The sequence below is a fragment of the Protopterus annectens genome, chromosome 1.part0 (assembly GCF_019279795.1).
Source record: "Protopterus annectens isolate FY-2018-M chromosome 1.part0, PAN1.0, whole genome shotgun sequence".
Lineage (NCBI taxonomy): Eukaryota > Metazoa > Chordata > Ceratodontiformes > Protopteridae > Protopterus > Protopterus annectens.
In genome coordinates this window covers 1,434,146,218-1,434,171,732 of record NC_056725.1, presented here as the reverse complement: position 1 = coordinate 1,434,171,732, position 25,515 = coordinate 1,434,146,218, and the positions used below count along the sequence as shown (strand labels likewise).

The following is a 25,515-nucleotide window of genomic DNA, read 5'->3' as shown; positions in this document are numbered from 1 at the left end:
TGCTTGCAACTACTGTATTTTGATTATATGGCATTGCTTTATTACACAAATTTATGTATTGCCTTCCTTCTGGGGGCACCTGACATCTGGGGCAAGAAAAACTGAAGAAAATGGCGTCGGCTGGTTCTTTTTTACCCCTGTCGCACTGACGTCAGGGAAGAAACAACGACAACCGACGCCGGACCTAGACTTTGGAATTCGGCCGACAGAGGACCCGCCTAACGGCAGGAGAACCCATCTGTTATGACTGCAGCTGTATAAGCACTCGAACATCTCCATTTATGGTAGGTACAAAACTGTACTTTCCCTGGAGTGTCTGTGAAGTTGTATAAATACTTATCTCAAAGTGTGTGTGTGTTGTGTCAGCTACTTGGCTGGGACACGAAGCACTGGTTTGACAGGGTACTAGAGGATGTTCATCGTTTTTCACTGTTGCAGTCACTACACGTGGGTTATCCTGCTGACAGGCTACCCGCAGTTGGCCTGAATTCCAAAGTCTTGGTCCGGCATCTATTGCTGTCGCCTTTTCCCTGACATCAGTGCGCCAGGGGTATAAAAGATGCAGCAGACACCATTTTCTTCAGTCTTTCTGCGCGGTGCCCAAAGCAAAAGCAGTTCGCAAGTGCCGGTCGGCCGACTCCTGAGAGTTTCGAAATTGAATTTCAGATCCGAAGTCTTCTATAAAGCTAAGTACCCCGTTGGGGAAACTCTTTTCTTGCTCCAGACCGATGACAGAAAAAGTTAACAATTGTATTTCTTGTGGGAAGCAAATACCTCATAAGGATTTTCATTCTTACTGTATTTCTTGCCTAGGCCCTGACTACGACATTGCTAATTGTCGGTTTTGTGCTAGATTTAACCAACACACTATTAAGCGTCGGTACAATTTTGCTTTTCATTACTTTGGCCGAAGGTTTAACTACATAATGCCGTCGGAACAGTTGACGACCGGAGTTCATAAAAAGCGCAAGGAAAAGAAAAGGACAGGCATCCGAGGTCCAAAACCGATGACAAAGCCTCTTCTAGGCCAGTCGCCGGTTCTCAGTAAAGAGCTTTCGCAGCCCCTGACACCTGCTACCTCAGAGCCACAGGCTGCCTCTGACTCCCACATGGAGACAGCTAGGCCTCTGGATACTCAACGTATTGGGCCTTCGGAAACTAATCCCTCAGATGGGCCGGAGCTGCTGAGCAAGCATCGGCTTCTGAGGGTGTTTTCAGACCTACACAGCTTTATATCAAGCCAACTTCAGCATCAAAGACAGACTAAAACAGTTTTACAGACAAGGAAACAAGTACAGCATTCTCCAGGACAGACTTCCATGCCTAAGAAACAGATGCTTAAAATGGCCGAAGACCTAATTACTTTGATCAGGGGTTCCCATCCCCCTCCTGATCAGAGGCCTAGGCAAGATACTGAATATGATTCCTCTGATCAGGTTTCCATTTCCTCTAATTTCTCTTCAAAACAGGGATACTCTATTCCTCCCTATGAGGATTCTGATGCTGAAGAATCTATTCCTTCAGCTTCTCCTCCTGAGGATTACTCATTTGTGGAAACCCTGCATACCATGAGGGAGCATTTCCACTGGGAGAGCCAAGATTATTCAGATTCTAAGAAAAGGCTCAGAGACTTTCTTTTACTACCTCAGCACAGACCTCTTACAATTCCTCCTGTTCTAGACATTGTAGATAATGTATTTTCAGAGTCCGGCCTGTCTCTCGACTCCTTACCTCCTGCACCTGTTAAGCCAGACAGATACTACAGGGTTCCAGATTCTCATAAATTTCTATATAAAAACCCTGCTGCTGACCCAGAAACTATTTCTCAGGGTCCCAAAGGGGTCAAGGCTGCTACTGCAAAAAACCCTGTCCCCTCAGATAGAGATTCTAGGGCACTGGTCAGATGGGGGAAAAAAAGTTTACACTTCTGCTACCGTGGCTGTAAGGGCTTTAAATTGTCAGTTTCATATGCTTAAATATCAGCAATACTTAATGTCTGTGTTAAAACAGAAAATGTTGACAAATTCTGAATGTGCTGAGAACAAGGAATTGCAGGATTTATTGCATGCAGCTGAACAAGTGGGAAAACGTACTTTGCAATGTGGTTATGATTCACTGGAGGCCTCTTGCAGGGCCGCTGTAACAGGTTCTGTCATTAGAAGGCATGCTTGGTTAAAGGAACAGACTGTGCCTGATCATGTTAAAGCAAAATTATTGGATGCTCCATTACAGCATGACACTTTGTTTGGTGTTAAGGCAGAAGAGGTGTTGAAGAAAATGGAGGATAAAGCTAAATCTCTATGCAGACAGTGAAGGATTTCTTACAGGTACAGCCACCCAGATTTAGCCGGAACTGGCCTTCTAAGAATCTGTCCTCTCCCGTGTCAGACAGGCTACAAAGAGGCAGATACAGATGCCTTAGAGGCAGACAACAGCCCCAGGGCTCATACAGGCCCAAACAGTGGGGTGCTTCTACCTCCAAAAGCGGAGAAGACAAATCACAGCCATAGAGGAAACAGTCCCAATGACTTCCCACTGCCAATGCCAAGCATTTATCTTTTGGTAGCACCCTTAGGGGGAAAGCTAGCACTTTTTTCACAAAATTGGCACATGATTACCCAGGACAAATGGGTCTTAAATATAGTTTCTCAGGGCTACAGGTTCCACTTTCACACACTTCCAAAAGCAAAAGGTATGCCAGACCTGCCACACAATCAATGGGCAGAGGCACAAAACCAAGTTTCATCTCTCATGGACATGAGGGCTATTCAGCCAGTACCACAACAAGAGCAGGAACAAGGATTTTACTCAAGACTTTACTTAGTACCAAGAAAGGACGAAGAATGGAGAACAATTCTGGACCTGTCTATGCTAAATACTTTTCTGGACATTCCGAATTTCAAAATGTTGACTCTGCAGCAGCTACTGCCCATGCTGGGCAAGAAGGCTTGGCTTGTAACTTTGGACCTCAAAGAGGCATACCTGCATGTCCCAATCAGACAGTCTTGCAGAAGATACCTCAGATTCATAGCTGGCTCAATGCACTACCAATTCTCTGCACTGCCCTTTGGCTTATCTGCGGCACCCAGGGTCTTCACAAAATGCCTGGCACCAGTAATTGCATTTTGCAGACGAAGAGGAATTCAAATATATCCCTACTTGGACGACTGCCTTATTCAAGCAGAGACCTAAGACATTCTACTAAAGCATCTGGCGTTTGTAAAAAGATTAGTAATATGCCTAGGGTACACAGTAAACGAAAAGAAATCAAAACTAGTACCCTCTCAAGAGATAATATTCCTGGGTGCAAGCTTAAATACAACTGCCCAGATGGTTTATCTCACACCGGAAAAACAAAGGCAACTGACTTCTTACTTCGAAAGCATGGCAACAAAGACCCAGTTATCTGCAAGAAAAATTCTGCAGGCTCTGGACTACATGGCCTCCTGCATTCTGCTAATTCCATATGCAAGACTGCATATAAGGAAACTACAATGGTACCTAAAAAGTGTTTGGACTCAACATTGTCACAGCCTGGAATCATTAATTTCACTTATTCCCTGCCTGCAGCAGGAGTTTCGATGGTGGGCACAGGTCTGCCACCACAACAAGGGACAGCCATTCACTTTACCCACAGCCAGGCAAACACTAACAATAGATGCATCAGATTATGCCTGGGGGGCCCACATGGCAGTAAAATGTATTCAGGACACATGGCCCCCAAGCCAAAGGCATCTACACATCAATCAAAAAGAGATGCTAGCTGTACGAAATGCCCTGACAGCCTTCAAGGACCTACTTCATCCAGGACAGCTGCTGATAAAGACAGACAACACCACAGTCATATGGTACATAAGCAGGGGGGCACACATTCCTACCCCCTCTGCAGACACAGCATGATTTTGTGGAACACAGCATTGACTTACCAAGTACACCTGCAAGCACATTTCCTGCTTGGAAAAACAAATGCTCTGGCAGACGAACTAAGCAGAAACCTCATAGACCCTCACGAGTGGAAACTAGATCCACAAATCTTCAGCATGATAACAAGGAAATGGGGTACCCAGACATAGATCTTTTTGCCTCCCCTCACAACTACCAACTTCAGAGACTCTGCACAAGGACTTATCACAAACAAGCATGGAAAGTAGATGCTTTGTCATTCAGCTGGAACAACCTTACAGCATATGCCTTTCCTCCACTGCCTCTCTTCCCCAAGGTACTCCTAAAGGTCAGACAAGAGAAGCCACAAATGATACTAATTGCCCCGGATTGGGCACGCCAACACTGGTACCCAATCCTAAGGAGCTTGTACCAAGGCCCAGCCTGGACATTGCCTCATATTCCTTATTTACTGACCCAACAAAACAATCAGATCCTGCACAGCCAACTCAGAACTCTAAATCTAGCTGCATGGCGGATACTGTAAACATTCAGAATACACCTCTCTCTAAAGTAGTTATGGATGTTATTTTGGAGGCCAGGAAGCTCAGCACCAGAAAATCTTTTGCAGAAAAATGGAAGAGATTATGTGCTTGGAACCAGGCACAAGGAATTGGCACGCTTGTTCCAAATATTCCTCAGATTTTACAATATCTAACTGAGATGCTGGACAAAGGCCTATCCTTCTCATCAATTAAGATCCATGCCTCTGCCATTTTAGCTCATTACAATACAGACCCACCTACTTTTTCATATCCATTGCTTAGTTCCTTAGGGGGGCCAAAAACATAAGACCTCCAAGGAGAGCACCAATACCTGTATGGGACCTCAATTTTGTCTTGGAAAAACTCACACTGCCTCCTTTTGAGCCAGCCAATACAGCTGAGATAAAGTTCTTATCATGGAAAACAGTGCTGCTCCAAGCAATAACTTCATTATTGGCTGTGGAACCTTTCATGATCTTCCGTCCGGACAGGGTTTCTCTAAGGGCAAACCCAACATTTATGCCTAAGGTAGTGTCCAGTGTGGCTCTTAACCAAACCATTCATTTGCCTACTTTTTACCCAAACCCGCAGAATAAAGGGGAGAGACTTTTGCATTCTTTGGACATACACAGACAGCTGCGCTTCTACTTGGACAAAACTAAAGCTTTCAGAAAGACTGAGCAACTTTGTGTCATATGCTGCAGGATCACAAGGAAAGGCCATCTCAAAGCAGACTGTTTCAAAATGGATAGGACACTGCATTCGTTTCTGCTATTCACAACATGGTAAATCAGTGCCTAAGGGCATTAGACCACATTCTACCAGGGCAGCAGCCACCTCAGCAGCCTTCCTCAGAGGTGTACCAACCAAGGATATTTTGGAGGCTGCAACTTGGACTTTAGTGCACACTTTTACTAAGCACTACCACTTGCCTCTTTGCTCTAAGTCCAGAGCAGGCTTTACCACTGCAGTTTTGCAGGGCCTTACAGCCTCTCCTAATTCTATTTAGACCCAGCCGCCCAACCTCAGCTTTGGGATTCAACCCAAGTGTAATGACTGCAACAGTGAAACATGATGAACATAGTACAGTTGTGTACCTACCATAAATGTAGATGTTCGAGTGTATTCACTGTTGCGGTCCAGGTTACCCACCCACCATCCCCCTTTCTTTGCTGGGACTTATATGTACTTCTTTATCCTATACAACCTATGTGGTGTATTTGCTTGTAGATGAAAGTATTGTTTATTTCAGTGCATGCTTTAATAAGCAATGTTTTTTTTAGCCTACCCTTTTGGGGGCACCTGACATCTGGGGCAAGAAAAACTAAAGAAAATAGCGGCGGCTGCATCTTTTATACCCCTGGCGCACTGACGTCAGGGAAGAGGCAACAGCAACTGACGCCAGACCAAGACTTTGGAATTCAGGCCGACTGCGGGTAGCCTGCCAGCAGGATAACCCAAGTGTAATGACTGCAACAGTGAATACACTCAAACATCTACATTTATGGTAGGTACACAACTGTACTTTTTAGTTTGCCCAGTTAGGCTGAGACCTGGATCCTATATCTGTGCCAGTGGGGTGTCTTATAGGGGACCTGGTGAGCAAGGGAGCAACCAGCCCCAGACTGACTCTGTTCTCTGTGTGCACTTCAGGGAAATTGTACTTTACTGTGTGTATTAGTTATCCTTTCCTCTTCTAGGAGACTACCTAGGTGAAGATTGAGGCTCCTTGATTGTGGGCCAGGGCACAGTCGTCACACTTACCATAACTTTAGATGTCGTCCTCTTCTATATGCTGCTGTATAGTTTCCAACCCTGCCTTTCCCCTTCCATTTGCCTGACTCTTGAGTGCCCACTCTGTAGTCGCTGATTCTGGCGGCATTTAGTTCTGAGTAAGGTGCTTGCTAACGTCCGTTTTGTGCCCGTCTGTTTATGGCTGATGCAACTTCACTCACATGCTTAAAGTATTCCACCCCAAAATATATATACTTATTGTTTAACATTGTCTATGAACATTTCTGCCAATTTCAAATTCATAGTGGAAAGATCGTTAAACCCCAGTATTGTTACCACAAACCATTCCATTCTGATTATCTGTGAGTTACTGAAAATAAATTGTCAGTTGTCACCAGGGTTGCCAGATTTCCAGAATCACAGATCGGGATTCCCTCCACACCCACCAAAAAAGGTTCTTTGCTACTGAGTGTTTTTGCCTCCTTCCTTATTTTTGCCGAAAGAACTAACAGAATGACTGCATCGGGTGCAGACTGTTAGGAGATACGGTATTTGCCACTGGAACATGATGAAAACAAAAACTAGCCTATGATGCTATCATTACTTCAACCAGCTGTAAGTGACCATACTACAGAAGGTGGACCCTCATAAGGCAGCAGTGAGGCAGAAGGGGGAATGACGATGCTCCCCTTTGTGTATGTGTGTGTGAGTTTTGTCAGCATTGATTGTTGTCGTATATCTGTAAATTATATTGGTTAAAGAAAAATGAGCTGTACATCTTAAGAGATTTGCTTTACTTCATTACATAGAACAATATTAAGGCCAGTCTATAACCAAACGGGATAGGTTATTTCAAGCACAAAAAAGGGAAATTTGTTGGGCTTAAAATGGCCCACAAGGGCAGCTAGTCTAGTACTTACCTATGAACCTGTAATGGAGAGAAAGAACATCTCAGCTTTTAGTTGTGGAGCCTTCTGTCTCTTACTGGTTTTGTGGCATTTTTATGTACAGTATATAATTTTAAGTGATGTTAACCTTTGTCTTTTTTCTTCTGTCTGTCTTTGAAATCTGAAATTTAATAACTTTTTCCTTGTTGCTTGTAGTCGTACTCCTGGAAGCCGGCAGTCATCACCTACTGAGGCAACTGAACGTATGGGTCCCAATATAAACAATGCTGATGGGCTTTCCCAGCAAGCTGTCAGCAAGCCTCAAGTAGAAGAATTCTCAAACCCTGAAACTCAGAGTTTGGATTCAATGGAACAAGTTGGACTTGATCCTTTACAATTTGATTACACAGGCACTCCGGTCTCTGTAGACTCTGCTGGGGCTGCTGTAGGACTTTTTGATTACAACTCTCAACAGCAGGTTAGTTTTTAGCTCTTATGAAATTACAGTTGTGATGCATTTCATTTGACAAAATTCTTCGTTTATATTAATTTCTACTATGTAAAAATCAAAACTTACAACTGTTGCACTAAGAATTTGACTGCCGATTCCGTTTAATATCTGCAGTTTAGGTTGCAGACCCAGTTTAACTTGCAGCCTGATTCTCAACATACATTAGTTTGTTGTCTACTGCAACTCAGGATTTCTTGAATTATGTCCTCAGATATGCAGAAATCTCTCAATTACTTTAAGATTGGCATCAGATTTACCCTTGCTCCTCCTAGATGTACTGATTTTCTTCATAAAGTTACACCTTTTTAAGCATATATGCTTGATTAAACTTTAGTGATTTGCCGATGTTTGTAACTTTATCTTTGCATCAAGGCATGTAGTGCATAAACTGCCGAACTATAATGTCCCCCATCAAGGTATGTTTTTGCCATCCTTTTCACCAAGAAAAAATACTTTTAAAATGTGTTTTCCATTCACTATCAGTAATGTAAAAAAACTTTAACTCTGTGATGTCAGTGCAGGAAAAACATTTGCATCTGTAGACTTTAATGGGTGTCCCTGAAAGCATGTGCAAAGGTGGCCCATTAAAGTCTGTGGATGCAGCACACGTTACTGTTTTATCCAAGAGGCTTTCTCTTACCTTCCAAGAAAACCACCACAGCCTGTTAATTATCAAGTCTCTCTATACTTACTGCAGCAGTCTTGAAGTTAGAGGTGTGATGTCACAAATGTATGCTTTGATTAGTTCATACGGCACAATTAAGTTTGAAAACAGACCTATTGCAAGCCAGATCCTGCATGATCCATCTCCAGTGGTGGAGTCCCAACTCCTCTGGCTTGGAAAGTGGATACTCTTTTCCTTAGAAGGGGATGTTTCTGTACGTCTTTCCACCCCTTCCTCTGTTGCCATGAGACCTGCACAAGATCAAGCAAGTCTCTCTCAAAAATCTTGCTAATGACTCCCTTTTAGCTCAGACAGTATTGGTTCTCTCATTTATTTCACTTGGCCAGGGGCAGTCACCACAAGTTAACTGATAGGGTGGATCTTCTCACACAAGGTAAGGGGTCTGCTATCCATCCTTACTTGTCCATTCATCAAATGATGGTGTAGTGATAGGGTTTTGACCCCTTTCAGGCACCTCTTTTCTAAGAATGTTCTTTGGGTTCTACAGGAGGTCAGTAAACTCACTGCCAGGAAATCTTATGTTTGAATGGAAAAGATCTTCTGTCTGGTGCTTCTTTTGCCATCAGGATCCTCTATCCGTGGAGGTTCCTTTAGTTCTGTCTTACTAGTGTGATGTGCTGCATGTTGAGTTACTTATTCTTCAGTGACAGCTCACCTGTCAGCAGATGTCCTTCAAGAATGCAACTGCAGTTATAACATATGGGTTGTCCTGCCTCAGACAGCCCTCGGTCGGCCAAATTCCAAAGTCTGGGTCCGGCGTCGGCTGGTGTCGCCTCCTCTCCGACGTCACAACAGCTGGAGTATAAAGGCATCGGCCGACGCCATCTTCTTCAGTCTTTCTTGCCTCACGGTGCCCGAAGCAGAAGCAGTTCGCAAGTGCCGGTCGGTCAGCTCCTGTGTTTTCAGTACCGAAGTCATCTAAAAGCTAAGTACCCCGTTGGGGAACATTTATTCTTGCCTCAGCCGATGTCAGAACAAATTGAGAAAGTTAATAATTGTTTGTCTTGTGGTAAACAAATACCTCATAAGGACTTCCATTCTCTCTGCCTTCCTTGCCTGGGCCCAGACCACGACGTCTCGGCCTGTGCTGCCTGTGCTTGCTTTAATAAGCGCACTCTCAGGCGCCGGGCAGAATTCGCCGAGGACTTTTTCGGTGAATCCTTTGCGTATATCATGCCATCGGATCTACAGACAACCCAATCTGCTAAAAAACGCAAGGACCAGGACAGACATCCTCGGCCCGCGTCCACTACCGGTGCTACTCCTAAATCCTCTGCTAGCACTCCGGTCCCCTCGGAAGTGGTAAATCAACCGCTCCAGGCCGACGACACAGCGTTAACACGACCTTCGGTCTCGGAGATCTCTCTGGTGCCGGTTGTGGATTTTCCTCCGGAAACCGAAGTTCTGGATCTACCCGACACCATTCCTGTGGACAAGGTAACGCCTGCACTTGGGGCTGCTAGGCCTCCTGTTTCCATGTCCATCAAGGCCTTTGCAAGTGCTAAGGCCGCCAGCCAGGCCAAGGCCCATCCTAAACCTGCCCAGGCCCCTTCATCTGATAAGCAGATCATGTCTCTGGCTGCAGATCTTATTTCCCTTATCAGGGGGTCTCAGCCTCATCCGGACAGGGGTTCTCAGCCACCTGCAGAAAAAAGGCCTAGAACTGAGCAGGCGGACGACCTCTCCTCGGATGAAGCCTCTGGGGATTCTGAGCATTCTGATACCCAAGAAGAACCCTTCCAGGCCTACGAGGACTCTGATGCTGAGGAATCAATTCCCTCTGCCTCCCCTCCAGAGGATTTCTGTTTTGGTGAAGTCCTGCATTCCATGAGGGAACATTTTCAATGGCAGGGTCAGGAATTCTCTGACTCCAGGAAAAGGCTTCATACTTTTCTCAAGCTTCCCCAGCACAGACCCTTGGCTATCCCTCCAGTTATGGATGTTTTGGATGATGATTTCTCTGACTCCAGTCCCAACCCTGATTCTCTTCCTCCTGCTCCTGTCAAGCCGGACAGATATTACAGGGTCCCTGACACTCACAAGCACCTTTTTAAGGCTCACTCTGTGGACCTAGAAACTATTTCACAGGGCCCCAAGGGAGTGGCTTCCTCCTCTGCCAAAAACCCACTGCCAGCTGACAGAGAAGCAAGGTCCCTGGAGAGATGGGGTAAAAAAGTATATACCTCTACTACCCTAGCCATGAGGTCTCTTAACTGCCTTTTTCACATGTTTCAGTACCAAGATTTTCTCCTGGATGATTTACAGAAAAAGTTAGCCTCTCCTGAGCCTATTGATAAAAAGGCACTGCAGGATCATATTCATAACACTCAGCAGGTTAATAACCATTTTCTGCAGTGTGGTTATGATGCACTGGAAGCTTCATGTAGGGCAGCTATGACTGGGGCTGTAATACGTAGACATGCTTGGTTGAAGGATCAGTCTTTGCCTGACCATGTTAAAGTAAAGTTATTGGATGCACCTTTGGAAAAACAAAAGCTTTTTGGTGCTACTGCACAAGATGTATTGAAATCCATAGAGGAAAAAGCAAAGTCAGTACAGACAGTCAAGGATTTCCTTCAGGTTCAGCCACCCAGATTCAGCAGAAACTGGCCCTCCAAGAATTGGTCCTTCCCTGGCTCTGACAAGTTTCAAAGGGGAAAAAGCAGATGTGCCCGAGGTAGAGGGCAATACCTAGGATCTTACAGGGGACGCCAATGGCAACCTCCAAATCAAAGAAGTGGCGCAGACAATTCAGCTGCACCACAAGGACAATCACAATGACTTGACTTTCGTACCGCCTACAAAGGTTCAAAGAGAAGCACCTTTGGGCGGAAAATTAGCCTTATTCTCACAAAACTGGCATATCTTAACCAAGGACAATTGGATTCTGGATTTGATAGACAAAGGTTACAGATTCCACTTCCACACATTACCAATAAAACAAGGCATGCCAAACCTGCCACATCATCAAAGAGCAGAGGCACTCACTCAAGTTTCGAAGCTATTAAGTATAAAAGCAATATAAAGGGTTCCTCCTCAGGAACAAGGCCAGGGATTTTATTCAAGACTGTTCCTTGTTCCAAGAAAAGAAAACAAATGGAGACCCATACTGGATTTGTCAACTCTAAACACTTTCCTCACTGTGCCAAAGTTCAAAATGCTGACGTTGCAGCAACTTCTTCCCATGTTGGGCAAGGGGTCTTGGCTGGTCACTCTGGACCTCAAGGAGGCATACCTGCATGTCCCAATCAGACAAAGCTGCAGAAGATACCTCAGATTTCTTGCAGGGACAGAGCATTATCAATTCTCAGCATTGCTGTTTGGCTTATCTACTGCGCCCAAAGTGTTCACGAAATGCCTGGCATCAGTAGTGGCACACTGCAGACTGCAGGGGATTCAAATATACCCCTACTTGGACGACTGTCTCATACAAGCAGACAACAAACAGACCTTAAAAGGGAATTTGGACTATGTCATGCATCTACTGCAGGCCTTGGGATACACAGTCAACATTCAGAAGTCAAACTTACTACCATCCCAACAAATTATATTCCTAGGAGCCAAACTGGACACGGAAAAACAAATGGCCTACCTCACAGAGGAAAAACGGCAGCATTTACCATGGTACTTCAAAGGCCTAGCAAAGCTTTCCCAGCTGACTGCAAGGAAAATCCTGCAGGCCCTGGGTTTCATAGCATCTTGCATCCTTCTGATACCTTTGGCAAGACTTCATATGAGAAAGCTGCAATGGTATCTAAAAAACCTATGGTCTCAACACAACAGCAGCCTAGAGGACATAATCCCACTTATTCCATGTCTGCAGAAGGAATTCCTATGGTGGGCTCAAGCCAGTCAACTAAACGAAGGCATGCCTTTCAACAGACCTCAAGCAGACCAAATGATAACAGACTCCTCAGACCATGGATGGGGGGCGCACATGGAGGGCAGATGCATTCAAGGTCTTTGGACGCCAAAGGAAAGACATCTGGACATAAAAAAAAGGAGATGTTGGCAGTGATACATGCCATCGAGACTTTTGAAAAAACACTAAAACAGGGACATTTGCTAATAAGGACAGACAACACTACTGTCATGTGGTACATAAACAAGCAGGGAGGCACTCATTCTTACCCCCTCTGCAGACTAACAATGCTTCTCTGGGAAAAATCCCTGAGCCTGAGGATACATTTACAATCCCAGTTTGTACCAGGCAAGGACAACGTACTGGCGGACAATCTGAGTAGAAATTTCATGGATCCACACGAATGGATGCTGCACCCTCACATTTTCTCTCAACTGGCAAGGACACGGGGAAGACCGGACGTAGATCTTTTTGCTTCCCACTTAAATCATCACCTGGAAAAGTTCTGCACAAGGACTCACCACCCTCTAGCTTGGAAAACGGATGCTCTCTCCTTCAGCTGGAATTATCAAAAAATGTATGCATTCCCTCCCCTGCCTCTGCTGACCAAGGTGGTACTGAAGATCAAAGCAGAACAACCAACAGGCATCTTGATAGCTCCAGACTGGCCGAGGCAACACTGGTACCCATTGCTATTGACCGTAACTCGGACCAAGCCATGGCCTCTGACCCTATGGCCCCTGCTCCTAACTCAACACAATTACAAGACTGTACATCAAGACCTGAAAACATTGCATCTGACAGCCTGGAGGCTACCATGACTTCAACACCAAACTCTCTTTCCAAATCTGTTCAAGAGATCTTGCTGGAAGCACGCAGACCTTCCACCAGAAAAACCTATTCAGTCAAGTGGAAGAGATTCAGTATCTGGAATGCCAACAGGGGTCAGGACACAGCATTACTGAGTATACCTCAAATATTAGAATACTTGGCAGAACTATTTCATACTGGACTCTCATACTCCTCAATAAAGATTCATGCCTCAGCAATCTCAGCAAAATACAACTGTGACCCTCCAGTGTTTTCGCATCCTCTGCTAAGACAGTTTCTAAGAGGGATAAAGAATATCAAACCTCCCAGAAAACAGCCAGTACCTGCATGGGACCTCAACTACGTGTTGGAAAAACTAACTCTTCCTCCATCTGAGCCAGCAGCAACCTCAGAAATGCAATTTCTATCATGGAAGACGGCCTTCTTATTGGCAGTCACCTCTGCAAGAAGAGTTTCGGAGATACAGGCACTCATGGCAGTGCCCCCCTTCCTCATTTTTTATCAAGACAGAGTCTCTCTAAAAACCAGTCCTACATTCATGCCAAAAGTAATTTCCAGGGTGTCTCTAAATCAAGCTATTCATCTACCTGCATTCTTCCCCAATCCTCAAAATAAGGGGGAAAAACTGCTGCATACTTTGGACATACACAGACAATTACGCTACTACTTGGACAGAACTAAGGCCACCAGAAGGTCTGACCAGCTGTTTGTAGCCTATGCTGCTGGAGTACAAGGAAAAGCAATCTCCAAGCAAACCATTTCAAAATGGATTGGACATTGCATCAGATTTTGCTATTCTTTCCATGGAAAAGGTGTGCCAGCCAATATCAGGCCACATTCCACCAGAACTATAGCCACTTCCACAGCTTTCCTAAGAGGAGTGGCAACAAAGGACATTTTAGAAGCTGCTACATGGAGCTCCGTGCATACATTTACCAAGCACTACAACCTGCCCTTATACTCCAGATCCCGAGCAGGCTTTGCTTGGCAGTCCTGCAGGGATTTTAGCTACACCATCCTTATCATAGTTCCATCCACCCCAGCTTGGCTATGGTACTCAACCCATATGTTATGACTGCAGTTGCATTCTTGAAGGACATAGTACAGTTTTGTACCTACCATAAATGTAGATGTCCGATAGATATGAAACTGCAGTCGGATTTTCCCACCCTCCTACCCCTCTGTATCCTTCTTTTTGGGTCCCTACCCCTCTTCCCTTCAGCTGGTGGTATCTCCTATGGTGTATCTGTTTATTACTGTTGTGCATGTTTGGGATTATTTTATCCATTTACCAAATTTAGCCTTCCTAGGAGGGCACCTGGCATCTGGGGCAAGAAACACTGAAGAAGATGGCGTCGGCCGATGCCTTTATACTCCAGCCGTTGTGATGTCGGAGAGGAGGTGACACCAGCTGACGCCGGACCCAGACTTTGGAATTTGGCCGACCGAGGGCTGCCTGAGGCAGGACAACCCATATGTTATGACTGCAGTTGCATATCTATCGGACATCTACATTTATGGTAGGTACAAAACTGTACTTTTCTGCTTGTCTGCCCTTGAGTCCTCCTGTGGCCTCTCTGTTTGAGGCTCAAGCAGTTCCTTAAGTGCGCCCTTCTTATTAGGCCTCCAAGGAAGCCTATTCCACCTTCTTGTGACCCCAGTTTTGTACTTGAAAAATCGATCCAGGCTGTTTTGAGCTTGCTTTCTCCACTTCCTTGCAACTTGTTTACTTGGAAGACTGTTTTGTTTTTGGCTTTTACTTCAGCCAAGAGGGTGTCTAAACTTCAGGCTCTTATGGTCATTCCTCCTTTTTCAGTTTTTCATGGAGACATAGTCTCTCTTTGTACTAATCCTGCTTTTATATCCAAAGTGGTCAATGAATTGCCCCTTAGTCTATTCATCTTTTTTTTCCCTTCTGCTTAGTCTTCCAGTGAGAAGATTCTTCACACCTTGGATTTACAAAGACAGCTCAGATATTATTTGGATGCAACTAAAGCTGTTCTCAAATATAATTAGATTTTTGTTTCTATCCCAAAACTTTGGGATTGGCTGTTTCTAAGCAAATGGTCTCCTACTGGATTTGTAAGTGAATTTCCTTTTGTTATTCTTTTCTTAGGAAATGTTTTTCCTTAACTGTAAAGGCCCGTTCTTCTTGGGCAGTCACCTCCTCTGGTGCTTTTTTCAAGGGTCTTAGATACCAGTTCCATCCTTGAGGCTACTATTTGGTCCTCTGCTCGTATTTTCACTAAGCATTCCAAGTTGGATGTTCTTTCCCGGGCCAGGGCAGGCTTGCCAAGGCTATCCTGCATGGGTTTGTAGAGGGATCTTCTGTGCTGTCCTCCTGTCATAGGTGTTTTCTAGGCTAACGACCACAAGGGCCTTTTTAAGCCTAGCCATGCATCCCAAATCTCTGACAAGTTTTGATACCCTTGATAAGTGTGAGCATGGGCCTGGGACATGAACCATTTACAGGTTACCTGTGTCCATTAGACATATAGGTGCCAAACCAGGGATTAATTTCCAGTTTCCCAAGTTGCACTTGAATTGGGTTAGAGAGGAACTCTGCTTCACATGGATGGAGAAGCCTGTTCCATAGACTGGGTAGTCTCTGGGATACATACCTATCTCTACAGTAGGTTTTATTTATATCACAGGCAAGGTTTAAGTCTTTAGAATGGGTAATTGTGGTTTTGTTTGTTTTGTGGCTCTGCGGTAGGTCCATCAGAGTGGGGTCTGACAATGCCCTGTATGCCAGGCATAGATCTCCCTTCAAAAGCCTGTAGGAGACAGAATACATAGATAGGGCCTTGATGCAGTCTGCATAGGACATTTTACTTCCACCATACACTCTTTTAGTGAGGAACCTCTGTGGACATTCCAATTGTTAGATATGCTTGGTTAGGTACATACCAAAGGGGGCATTGTACTCAATTGTAGGTCTGAAGAATGCCGAATACAGTGGAACAATGACTTTCTTGGACTTGGATGCCATACCTTTGTTTATAAGTTGCGCAACGTAGAATGATTTCCTCACAACTGTAGACATGTGATGGTCAAAGGTAGATTGCTATGTGTGCCTCCAAGTCCCTGACTACTGGGTCAACTCTAAGAGGTGTGTTGTCAATATGTTGGTTACCAGGGGTGGATGATTTCCCAAAGGATACTATTATGTATTTCTTGGCATTTAGTTTTAGACCATGGCTCTGACACTAGTTTCTGTGTCAACCTCTCAGGCTTCATCTTAAGCTTTTTATTCTCCCTTAGGTGAAGAATACTTAAAAAGTGATATGGAAAGACATAGTACAGTTTTGTAAAATATTACCATAACAGTATATGTCTTTCTCTTCACTGTTGCAGTGTTCAGTTCCTCCTACCTACCCCCTCTGTCATAGCCTTTGCTCTCTGTTTTTGCTACCCTCCTGGCTGTTTTTTTTTCTCTACATTTTTTTCCTTCTGGATGCACATTCTCCTTGTCCTTGAGGGTATTCTGTTCCTGCGTTGTGCCTTGCATGTGAACATACATGTGACATTCGACACCTGTAAGAATTAAAAGCTTTGGTATACTAGCTGAATGTGTAGGTATCTTTGTCAGGAGATACCTTAGGTAAAGAATGCTACAACAGTGAAGAGAAGGCATTAACTTAAGGTATGATTTTACACAACTGTACTTTATGGGGGCATGTTAATATTGAAGCATTTTGGTATGTAAATTAAAAAGAATTGTTATACAGTTTAAGGTTTGTATAAGAAGAAACTTAAAAGGTAATATAAAAATTAAGAAACTGGAAGTTTGTGATTATGGATATGGTTAGTGAGATATTTAATCCCTGTAGTTTTATATTCAGGTCAGGTGTATTATCAATCAAAAGAGAAGTTTTGGATAATGTAATTGAAGGAGTTTGGAAAGGGAAGAACACAGCAATTTAAGTGCGATAAGATGATTCTCCCCATAAAACAAGGTTGTTTAGGGTTATGTAATTTGAAGGGGTACTTTAGATCTACATCGTTGAGACTGAAACATAACTTGAGCTGAAAGTTATAAATCAAAGTGGAATAGGATGTAGATGAATGGAGAAGTTTGAGAGATCGGAACTTGGATTCTGGATGCAAGTCCTTAAGGCTAATAGCCATCACTGTGCACAATATTTAATTCATAAAGTAGCAGAAAGTATTAAGAACTAAGCAGGCATGGGAACTGGGAAAGATTTTACAAGTAGGGATGTTTGCAAGTAAGGGGAAAAGAAGGGCAAGTGGATTAATTTACTGGAGGAAAGTAGCAAAAGAACTAAGATATTGGGAGCAAATAACTTTGTAGGAAAAGGTAATAGAGTAGGATGAGGTAAGCAGAAGTTTGAAATGCAGGTTAGAGACTGCCTTCCCCATCAGTTATTAGTAGGAGTATAGTCAGAGAGAAAGTGATAGGATAGTACTAAGTGAACATGTAGCTCTGGTACAGGTTTTGGTTGAGTCTAGAGCAGAGGCTGCCGTTAATTATAATTAGTATGTAGTATAAAATATAACATGATGTCTTCTAACCAATTCTTATAGTTAAGCTTTGGAAAAGAGAATGGAAATGCATTTTAAAATGGAACAGTGTTAAGAAATCTGAAAGGCTGCCCATTATGTAACAAAGTACACAAGGTTTAAGATTTTTTCATGGAAGTATTTAAGTTTGTGTTTTTATACCTCAAATATATTTCAGAGGATTTTTCCTCAGGTTGATAGCAATTATTGGAAGTGTGGTGGGCAGAGAGGAGAGATTAGATAACTTGAGATAATGTTTTGAGAATGTAGTGAGTTGGTAGATGTTAAAAAAAAATCCATTCTTTTGAGCTAGGGTATATGATCTGTATTGTGTAGACATAGTAAGGCGTTACTAAATTTAGTACTACTAATTGCGAAAAAAGCAAATCCTGTTTCTTCCAGCTGTCTGATCAGACAGTTGGGTACCGAGCCCCTTGGTGAGTCTAATCTTGACATCATTCAGTGCTTGTGCTCTCTCAGATATTTCCCTCCCTTAGTTATCCTGTTCTGTCTGTATATTCAGATCTGTGTTGCTGCCATCACTAAGAGATCAGTCCTTGAATGATGACTGAATGCTCCTGTTATGGCCTAGTGTTTAGAGAGAGACAGAAATGGTGCTATTTTCTTTCCTCAGAGAATCCTTTTCTACTTATTTTTCCACATTCTCAGCTTAAATTATTTAATTGTTAGAACCTTTAGCCTCATGTCAGAACTTTTTTTTTTGGAAGAAGGAATACTGACATCTTTTCTGTAGAAGTGCACACAAGTGGTCCACGTGCAGCCACAAAATTCCACCCCAGGACTCCCATGATGTGTGGTGCACCTGGGGCTGGAGTCAATCAAATGCCAGTTGTGTTGCATGTAAGGATTTCGTGTTTCACTGCTGCAGTCATTACACTTGGGTTATCCTGCCGTCAGGTGATCCCGCAGTCGGCCAGATTTCCAAAGTCTTGGTCCGGTGTTGGTTGCTGTCACTTCTTCCCTGACGTCAGTGCGCCAGGGGTATATAAGGTGCAGCCGACACCATTTTCTTCAGTCTTTCTTGCCGCGCGGTGCCCGAAGCAAAAGCAGTTTGCAAGTGCCGGTCAGCCAACTCTTTGAGATTTCAAATTCGATTTCAGATCCGAAGTCTTCAGTAAAGCGAAGTACCCTGTTGGGGAAACATTTTCTTGCCTCAGTCTGATGTCAGTAAAAGTTAATTGTATTTCTTGTGGGAAGCAAATACCTCATAAGGATTTTCATTCTTACTGTATTCCATGTCTAGGCCCAGATCACGACGTCACTAGTTGTCGATTTTGTGCTAGATTTAACAAACGCACTATTAAACGTCTGTTTGATTTTGCACACCATTATTTTGGCCGAAGGTTTAATTATACCATGCCGTCGGAGCAACCGACGACCAGAATTCACAAAAAACGCAAAGATAAGGACAGGCATCAGAGACCCAAAACTGATGACGAAACCTCTTCTAGGACAGTCGCCGGTTCTCAGTGAGGCGCTTTTGCAGCCCCTGACACCCGCTACCTCAGAGCCACAGGCAGTGACAGACTCCCACGTGGAGTTGTCTAGGCCTCTGGATACTCGAGGCTGTTGTGCCTATGGAGACTAACCCTTCAGATGGGTCCGGAGCTGCTGAGCAGGCTTCAGCTTCTGAGGGTGTTTTCAGACCTTCACAGCTTACCATTGCATCTACAGCCAAGTCTAAAGCAACATTAAAGACAAAAAAGCAAGTACAGCATTCACCTGGACAGGCCTCCATGCCTAAAAAGCAGATGCTCAAAATGGCCGAAGACTTAATTAATCTGATCAGGGGTACCCATCCCCCTCCTGATAAAAGGCCTAGGCAGGATACAGACTATGATTTCTCTGACCAGATTTCCATATACTCTGACTCCTCTTCAGGCCAGGGATATTCCTTACCCCCCTATGAGGACTCTGATGCTGAAGAATCTATCCCTTCAGCCTCTCCTCCTGAGGATTATTCTTTTGGGGAAACTTTACACACCATGAGGGAGCATTTCCACTGGGAGGGCCAGGATTACTCAGAGTCCAAGAAAAGGCTCAGAGATTTTCTTTTATTGCCTCAGCACAGGCCCCTTGCTATTCCGTCAGTGTTGGATATTGTGGACGATGTGTTCTCTGAATCCAGTTTAAATCCAGATTCATTACCCCCTGCTCCAGTCAAGCCAGACAGGTACTACAGAGTCCCTGACTCACACAAATTTCTTTATAGAAACCCTGCTGCTGACCCAGAAACTATTTCCCAGGGTCCCAAAGGGGTAAAAACATCCACAGCTAAAAATCCGGTTCCCTCGGATAGGGATTCCAGATCATTAGACAGATGGGGGAAGAAAGTTGACACCTCGGTAACATTAGCAGTAAGAGCTTTAAATGGCCAGTTTCACATGCTTAAATATCAACAATTTTTACTGTTTCATTTAAAACAGAAAATGAGTACAAGTGCAGAACAACCTGATTTCAAGGAAATGCAGGATTTATTGCATGCAGCTGAACAATTAGGTAAACATACTTTGCAATGTGGTTTTGATTCATTAGAAGCTTCTTGTAGAGCAGCAGTTACAGGATCTGTATTTCGAAGGCATGTTTGGTTAAAGGAACAAACCTTACCAGATCATGTTAAGGCAAAATTATTAGATGCTCCTTTACAGCAAGATATTTTATTTGGTGTTAAAGCAGAGGAGGTATTAAAGAAAATGGAGGATAAGGCAAAATCTATGCAAACAGTGAAGGATTTCTTACAGGTACAGCCACCAATATTTAACAGAAATTGGCCTACAAAAAATTGGTCCTTTCCAGTGTCAGAGAGGCCACAAAGAGGCAGAAACAGACGCCCAAGAGGCAGATCTCAACTACAGGGAACTTGCAGACCACGACAGTGGGGTGCTTCAACACCCAAAGGAGGTGAGGACAAGTCAACCTTACAGGAAACAATCTCAATGACTTTCCCCTTCCAATGCCAAACTTTACCCTGTTGGCAGCTCCCTTAGGGGGGGAACTAGCACTTTTTTCACAAAACTGGCAAACAATCACCCAGGACAAATGGGTGCTGAATATTGTGTCTTAAGGTTACAGGTTCCACTTCCACCCTTTACCAAGGCTAAAAGGAATGCCAGACCTGCCACAAAATGAATGGGCAGAGGCACAAAAACAAATTACAGCCCTCATGGACATGAGAGCTATTCAAAAAGTACCACAGCAGGAACAAGGACAAGGTTTTTACTCAAGACTCTTCCTGGTCCCCAGAAAGGACAAAGCCTGGAGACCCATTCTAGACCTTTCCACTCTGAATACTTACCTGGATGTTCCGAAATTCAAAATGTTGACACTACAGCAGCTCCTTCCCATGTTGGGCAAGAAAGCTTGGCTTCTTACTTTGGACCTCAGAGGCATACCTGCATGTCCCTGTCAGACAAAATTGCAGAAGATACCTCAGATTCATAACTGGTTCAATGCACTATCAATTCTCTGCACTGCCCTTTGGCTTATCTACTGCGCCCATTGTCATCACAAAGTGCCTGGCACCAGTAATTGCATTTTGCAGACAAAAAGGAATTCAAATTTATCCATACCTGAACGACTGCCTGATTCAAGCAGAGAGCAAGGACATTCTTCTAAAGCATCTGGCATTTGTAAAAAAGTTAAGTTGCCTAGGGTACACAGTAAACGAAAAGAAGTCAAAACTAGTGCCCTCACAAGAGATAATATTCCTGGGTGCCAGCTTAAATACAACTGCCCAGATGGCTTATTTCACGCCAGACAAACAAGGACAACTGACTCAGTATTTTCAATTGATGGCAACAAAGTCCCAATTCCCTGCAAGAAAAATTCTGCAGACTTTGGGCTTCATGGCATCCTTCATACTTCTAATTCCATATGCCAGACTGCATATGAGGAAATTACAATGGTACTTCAAAAGTGTTTGGAATCAACAATCTCACAGCTTGGAAATGGTAATACCAATAATTCCCTGCCTGCAACAGGAGTTTCGATGGTGGGCAACGGGCATGTCACCTCAACAAGGGTCAGCATTTCACACTACTCACAGCCAGGCAGACTTTAACAACAGATGCTTCGGATTACGCCTGGGGAGCACACATGGCAGGAAAATGTATTCAGGGCAAATGGACCACAGACCAAATGCATCTCCACATCAGTCAAAAAGAGATGTTGGCTGTACAAAATGCCCTAACTGCTTTCAAGGACCTTCTGCATCCAGGACAATTATTATTAAAGACAGACAACACCACAGTAATGTGGTACATAAACAAGCAAGGGGGCACTCATTCTTGCCCCCTATGCAGACAAGCCATGACCTTGTGGGACACAGCTCTAACTTATCAAGTACATCTGTAAGCACAATTCCTGCCAGGAAAGAAAAATACTCCAGCAGACGACCTAAGCAGAAACATCATGGATCCACACGAGTGGAAATTAAATCCACAAGTTTTCAGCATGATAATGCAAAAATGGGGGTGCCTGAACATAGATCTCTTCGCCACCCCCACTGAACTGCCAACTGCAAAAATTCTGCACAAGGACTTATCACGCACAAGCATGGAAAGTGGATGCTCTTTCGTTCAGCTGGAAAAGCCTACACGTTTACGCCTTCCCTCCTCTGCCTCTCCTTTCGAAGGTTCTCCTAAAAGCCAGACAAGAAAAACCACAGATGATTCTGATTGCTCCAGACTGGCCATGCCAACATTGGTACCCAATCTTAAAGAACTTAGCTCAAGGCCCACCTTGGATTTTGCCTCAAATTCCACACCTTCTGACTCAACAAAACAGTCAGATCCTACACAGTTAGCTCAAAACCTTATCCCTGGCTGCATGGCAAATTCATTAGCCAAACAGGCAACACCTCTCTCAAAAGCTGTTATGGATGTCAATTTGGAGGCCAGAAGGCCTAGCAACAGGAAATCTTATTCAGAAAAATGGAAGAGATTCTGTGCCAGGAACCAGGCTCAAAACCTTGACCCTATTGTCCCTAACATACCTCAGATTCTACAATATTTAACTGAGATGCTGGACAAAGGACTATCCTTCTCATCCGTTAAGATCCACGCTTCTGCCATCTCGGCTCATTACAACACAGCTCCTCTTATTTTCTCTCATCCATTGCTAAAGCAGTATCTCAGAGGAGCAAAAAACATAAGACCACCCCGGAGAGCACCAACACCTACTTGGGACCTCAATTTTGTCTTGGAAAAACTCACTTGACCTCCTTTTGAGCCAGCCAATGCAGCAGAAATAAAATATATATCATGGAAACTGCCCTGCTATTGGAAATAACCTCAGCACGAAGAGTCTCAGAACTACAGGCACTAATGGCAGTGGAGCCCTTCATCATTTTTCACCAAGACAGGGTTTCCTTAAAAACAAACCCTTCATTTATGCGTAAGGTAGTATCCAGTGTGGCTCTCAATCAAACTATTCACTTGCCAACATTTTATCCAAACCCCCAGAATTAAAGGGGAGAGAATTCTACATTCCTTGGACATACACAGACAATTACGCTTCTACTTGGACAAACAAAAGCTTTCAGGAAAACTGAGCAATTGTTTGTATCCTATGCTGCAAGATCACAGGGAAAGGCTATTTCAAAGCAGACCATTTCAAAGTGGATAGGACACTGTATCAGGTTCTGCTACACACAGCATGGGAAGCCTGTACCATCTAACATTAGACCACATTCCACTAGGGCAACTGCAACGTCTACTGCCTATCTTAGAGGAGTACCTGCCAAGGACATTTTGGAAGCTGCAACTTAGAGTTCAGTGCACACCTTTACCAAACATTACCACTTGCCTCTTTACTCCAGATCCAGAGCTGGCTTTGCCACTGCAGTACTGTAGGGCCTCATAGCCACACCAAATCCTCTTTAGAACCAGCCACCCTGACTCAGCTTTGGGATTCTTCCCAAGTGTAATGACTGCAGCAGTGAAACACGATGAACATAGTACAGTTTTGTACCTACCATAAATGTAGATGTTAGAGTGTCTTCACTGCTGCAGTCCTGGTTACCCACCCGCCTTCCCCTCCATTAGCTGGGGCTTACCTACATCTTTCTACACTATACTTTTTATGTGGTGGATTTGCTGGCTACTAAAGGTTATGTTTTTACCTTATGTATGTTTTGTAAGCAATATGTATTGCCTATCCTTTTGGGGGCACCTGACATCTGGGGAAAGGAAAACTGAAGAAAATGGTGACGTCAGGGAAGAAGCGACAACAACCGACGCCGGACCAAGACTTTGGAACTCTGGCCGATGGCGGGACCGCCTGACGGCAGGATAACCTAAGTGTAATGACTGCAGCAGTGAAGACACTCGAACATCTACATTTATGGTAGGTACAAAACTGTACTTTATTTGGCCTAGGCCCTTAGGGGACTAGCACTACAAACTTGTACTGAAACAGCTTCTGCCCCCAGGAGATAGTCAACCCACCTCCTAGAGACAATCTGACAACGGAAAGGAAGTTTCATGATCCAGGACCATCTTCAGAGCCCAAAAGTTGCAGACAGGGAACAGTTGCCTTCTGTCTAGGCATACTCCAGAAAGTCACATCCTCCTCCTGATACGATAGTTATAAGAGACACGTCTCTTGTGTTTTTTCAGTAGGCACTCTTCTGTAAGTGGGCTTCCTAGGATGTTCTTCATGTGTCACTGTTGCAGTCATCACATTTGAGTTATCTGCTTGCAGTAGCCCTCAGTCGGCCTGATTATCGAAGTCTTGGGTCCTACATCGGTTGCTGTCTCATTTTCCGTGACATCAGGTAGTCAGGGGTATAAAGCATGCAGCTGATGCCATTACATCAGTCTTTCTTGCCGTGAGGTGCCCGAAGCAGAAGCAGTTCGCAAGTACCGGTCGGCCAACTCCTGAAATTTTCATTTTCGAGTTTCAGAACCGAAGTCTTAAATTAAAAGCTAAGTACCCCGTTGGGGAAACTTTTTCTTGCTCCTTGTCGATGTCAGTAAAAGTTAATAATTGCATTACTTGTGGGAAGCAAATACATCATAAGGATTTTCATTTGTACTGTATTCCTTGCCTAGGCCCTGACCACGACATACCTCACTGTCGGTTTTGTGACTTATTTAAACAACAAACTATTCGTCGTCTGTATATTTACGCTTCTAAATATTTTGGTACTCTGTTCAATTAGCCAGATACGTCTTTGGTAACCCACCCGACTACCGACATTCAGAAGAAACGCAAGGATAAAGACAGGCCGCCTAGGTCCAAAGCTGCCGACGATGCTGCTCCTAAGCTAGTCGCCAGTTCGCCGGTACTTGGGTGCTTTTGCTGCCCCTGATACCCGCTACTTCAGATTCGCAGGCCTCTGAGACCCATTCGGAGTTCGGTATGCCACGAGATGCTTCAACTGTGGAACCTGCGGATGTCTCTACCTTGGATGGGTCCGGAGCCACTGTGCAGGCACCGGCTTCTGAGGGTGTATTCAGGCCTACTGACTTGCATATTAAACCGACGCCATCTTCTTCTTCAAGGCCTCAAACTTGAACCATGCCTAGAAAACCGATGCCCAGACCCGCATGGTCAGGCCTCTATGCCCAAAAAAACAAGTAAGAATGGCTGAAGACCTTATTACTTTAATAGGGGAAGCCAACCATCACCCTCTAAGAGACCTAGGACTGAATTTGCTTATGATACTTCTGATCAGGATTCTGAAATTTGTGATGTTAAGTTGTCAATCTCGCCTTCATTCTTGCTGGATGGGGTTCGGAGCCGATCCTTGGCTCCGACTCGGCACTTGCTAAGCTCGAGAGTCACTTTTACCAGCTCGAGGCAGCCCCATATCCCATGATGCAAGGCGGTAATTACCCAGATCTCGTTTGCCGCTTCGCTAATGAGGTCATCTTTTTTACCAGCTCCTGGTAAGTGATTTTATATTGTTGTTAGTCAGGATATTTAGATCCAATTCCCTAAATTTTATTCTTTATAGCATTTTTAGTGAATCCTATATTCACTTAGCTCCATACCCCTTTCTTTAACCCCTTATTCTTAGGTCTTGAGCT

General features: G+C 44.1%; 1 protein-coding gene across 7 annotated transcripts in view; it reads left to right on the top strand.

The window, feature by feature from the left end:
* Positions 1-25,515, top strand: part of PUM2 (pumilio RNA binding family member 2) — a 4,949,642-nt gene that overhangs the window by 1,248,424 nt on the left and 3,675,703 nt on the right. For all 7 annotated transcript variants that reach the window (XM_044067594.1, XM_044067585.1, XM_044067551.1 and 4 more), the window contains exon 7: positions 7,265-7,526. In XM_044067594.1, coding sequence (XP_043923529.1) covers positions 7,265-7,526 — 262 coding nt within the window. The remainder of the gene's footprint in view (positions 1-7,264; positions 7,527-25,515) is intronic.